This window comes from Triticum dicoccoides, chromosome 3A (assembly GCF_002162155.2).
Source record: "Triticum dicoccoides isolate Atlit2015 ecotype Zavitan chromosome 3A, WEW_v2.0, whole genome shotgun sequence".
Taxonomy (NCBI): domain Eukaryota; kingdom Viridiplantae; phylum Streptophyta; class Magnoliopsida; order Poales; family Poaceae; genus Triticum; species Triticum dicoccoides.
The window spans coordinates 1,761,971-1,764,956 of record NC_041384.1 but is presented as its reverse complement, the minus strand read 5'-3'; the positions used below and the strand labels follow the sequence as shown (position 1 = coordinate 1,764,956).

Below are 2,986 nucleotides of genomic sequence, written 5' to 3'. Positions count from 1 at the left end.
TTTGGCCGCGACCGATAAGGAAGGAATGGTGCGATCTCCGACGATGGCACTGCTATCTTGCGCGATTCCCCAAGCTATGCAGATCGCGTGGTCATTTCAAAGGAGCGATCACGCCGCGAAAGCGGCAGTTTGAGCCGTGATTTTAATCTATGTTGGCGGCTCACAGCAGCTTTTCCAGAATTTTCGGCTCAACCAAACACAGGCTAATGCTCCCCCATGTCTCAAGCCTTGTTAGTAGAAAGAAATCCAACATTCTGAATGCTAAAATGTCTCACATCTTCACAAAGGAGGAGATATGCAGGTACACATGACTACGCTAGTAGTAGATTTCAGACAGACCTGAAGCTCAATGACGAGCAGAGTAGAGCAGTACTAAGCTATGCTAAGCTGCTGCGATTGATGAAAAAATAGACCGGCTGGTCTGTCACCATGGCAAAAACAAGAAAGAAAGAGATCATGTCAGGAGGACCGACGACGAGACGGTGGCGGCTGCGGCTGCGGCGAGGCCGCGGAGCCGGTGGGCGACCCTGCCGGGCTCGAGGCCGATGCGGGGGCACATCGCCTGGGAATGGACCGTGTAGAAGATCTTGTCGCCGACGACCGAGAAGCTGGCGCTGACCACCTCGGCGCCCTCCTGCTCCAGCACGGCGATCACCTCGTGCAGCCGGAACGGCCGCCCGGATTCGCTCGCCAGCGCCACGTCGAGCGTCCCGTCCTGGTGCCGAACCTCGATCACCGGCAGCGAGGCCGTCTGTGACTTGTAGTCGCCGGCGGAGACGGAGGAGGAGCAGCCGGCCGTGCCGCCGGAGAGGGCGGCCTGCTTGCGGCGCTTGAGGTGGTCGATCCGGCCCCGGAGCTGCTTGATGTACGCCGCGGCGCTGTCCAGCTGGTCCAGCTGCGTCGCCGCGTCCTGCAAACACGGCACGATCAAGTCAGATCAGCTGATCAATTGATCCTGCTGGCAATGGCTAGTAAACTAACTGATCCACTGATCATTGGCATCCTCATGCACTCGCAATGAAAAATGGACGTATTCAGATTTTGTATGGCAGAGGCACGTGAATCGAATCAGGAGAGTGATCTCCAATCTTGGGTTGGTGGCTCAAGGGGTTAATTATTGGGGATGGATTGATTGACTGGCCAAACGTTTTAGTAAATTTTCTTGACCACAAAGTGAAAGAAAAAATTGAGCACAAAGTAATTATTGGGGATGGCTTATCCGATGGACGGGTAGCAAATGAGTAAGTGGTACTCCTCCCTCCTACCACACCGATCGCTTTGGATGGCACGTGCCGAAATGCATGATGATGTGATATTGTGGTGGAGCACTTTTTCTTTTCTTGTGAAGGTGGTGACTGACCACCAACCAAGTTGAGACATAATTCAGTGGACCACACAAGTAGGTGCTCTGCTACATCACACACGTACTTGATGTTTTCTTTTCTTTTCTTTTCTTCAGCAAAACACATACTATTCATGTTTTATTTTCTTTTCTTTTCTTCAGCAAAACACATACTATTCATGTTTTCTTTTCTTTTCTTTTCTTCAGCAAAACACATACTATTCATGTTTTCTTTTCTTTTCTTTTCTTCAGCAAAGAAGAAAAGAAGCGCCTTTTGATGGCGAATCAACAGAAGAGGAGACCAAAAGAGAAGAGAAGAATGATGCTTGAGACACTTATTTTGGGACAGACCTTGTTGCTGGACGGCGGCGAGGAAGAAGTAGAAGAATAGTGTCGGAGGTGGTGGGCGGAGGAGGGCGGGAGGAGGGAGGAGAGCTTGAGGCAGAGGCCCTTCATGTGCAGCCGCCGGTTCTTCTCCACGTCCTTGCGCTCCATCTTGCTGCCGCTGCAGCCCCCGTCCGGCACCATGCTCTGCCTCCTGCCCTTCATTGTTGAGGTGAGTTGCGCTTGGTCTCTCCCAAGGAGGAGGAATGGATTGGAGAGAGAGATATGGAGGTGGATGAAGATGGGAGCCGGTGGTTGAGCTGAGGGTGGGAGGGGAGCTTATTTATACAGCAATCAGGACGGCAGGAGTGGCTTGCCCAGTTGCGGTGTTGTGGACGGACGGACGGAGGAGCCAGCGAATAAGGTACGTAGTGAAAATGAAAGAATGACAAGAAAGGAGACGGAATCTTTGGAGCGGAGCAATGGTGCAAGCCAGTCAGAGGTCAACCCTCCTCCCTCTCCGAGTGAAGAACGGGCCCGGGAGGTCCACCGGAACGTGTTTGTTTTGTTCTCGCGTGGGTCCCACCGCTCCTTTGTTGGTTATTTAGTTCGCATATTAGTTTTGATCAAAGTCAAGCTTTACAAATTTTGATCAAGTTTATAAATAAAAATATTAAGATATACAATAACAAATCAACAACATTAGATTTATTATTGAATGTACTTTCACATTGTATAGATTTATTATGATAAATGTCTATATTGTTTTCTACAAATTTGGTCAAATTTTACCATGTTTGACTTCAGTTAACTCTAATATGCAGAGTAAATAAAAACGGAGAGAGTACTGTACTGTAGCCCTCCCTCCCGCGCTCGCACGTTGCACAAATATGATGTGATGCGTAGCACACCAAGGGTGTTGCTTTCCTGCAGGTTCACATCCACCACGTAAGTGAAATGCGACGATACAAGTAACATGGCTTGATGAGATGCACACGCATGCACGTGATGGGATCCACGAGCAGCAGTGACTGGGTGAGAAAACCACGTGCACGCGGTTTCACGGTCAACACATACCTCTTGCTCATCCCCATTCCCATCCACTTCTCTCCTCCTATGTTTTCTCACGCCATTTTCTTCTTCTTTTTTTACGAGAGAAATTTCCAATTTATGGAGGTACAATGAGGTGTTCGCACAACGGAATTATGCCCGTTGCTCCTGCGACATGCTCGGCGCCGCCGCCCCCGCTGCCGCTGCCGCTGCCACCAGCCTGCCTGCCCCCGCCCCCCTTCCGGCCTATCGTCCTCGCGCCGCAGGCCC

General features: G+C 50.7%; 1 protein-coding gene across 1 annotated transcript; it reads right to left on the bottom strand.

The window, feature by feature from the left end:
* Positions 1–228: 228 nt before the first annotated feature.
* On the bottom strand, positions 229–2,003 carry LOC119266577 (transcription factor bHLH168-like). The gene is made up of 2 exons (XM_037547808.1): positions 1,694–2,003; positions 229–910 (listed from the first exon to the last, which is right to left on the bottom strand). Exons 1-2 carry the CDS (start codon positions 1,889–1,891, stop codon positions 455–457), a joined length of 654 nt encoding a protein of 217 aa, XP_037403705.1. The 5' UTR covers positions 1,892–2,003; the 3' UTR covers positions 229–454.
* Positions 2,004–2,986: the final 983 nt, after the last annotated feature.

Excerpts from the sequence above, each read along its gene's own strand:
- LOC119266577 (XM_037547808.1), bottom strand. The coding sequence starts at position 1,891 with ATGAAGGGCAGGAGGCAGAGCATGGTGCCGGACGGGGGCTGCAGCGGC. Across the intron at positions 911-1,693 it reads CGCCGCCGTCCAGCAACAAG|GACGCGGCGACGCAGCTGGA; the intron begins GTCTGTCCCAAA and ends CCGTGTTTGCAG.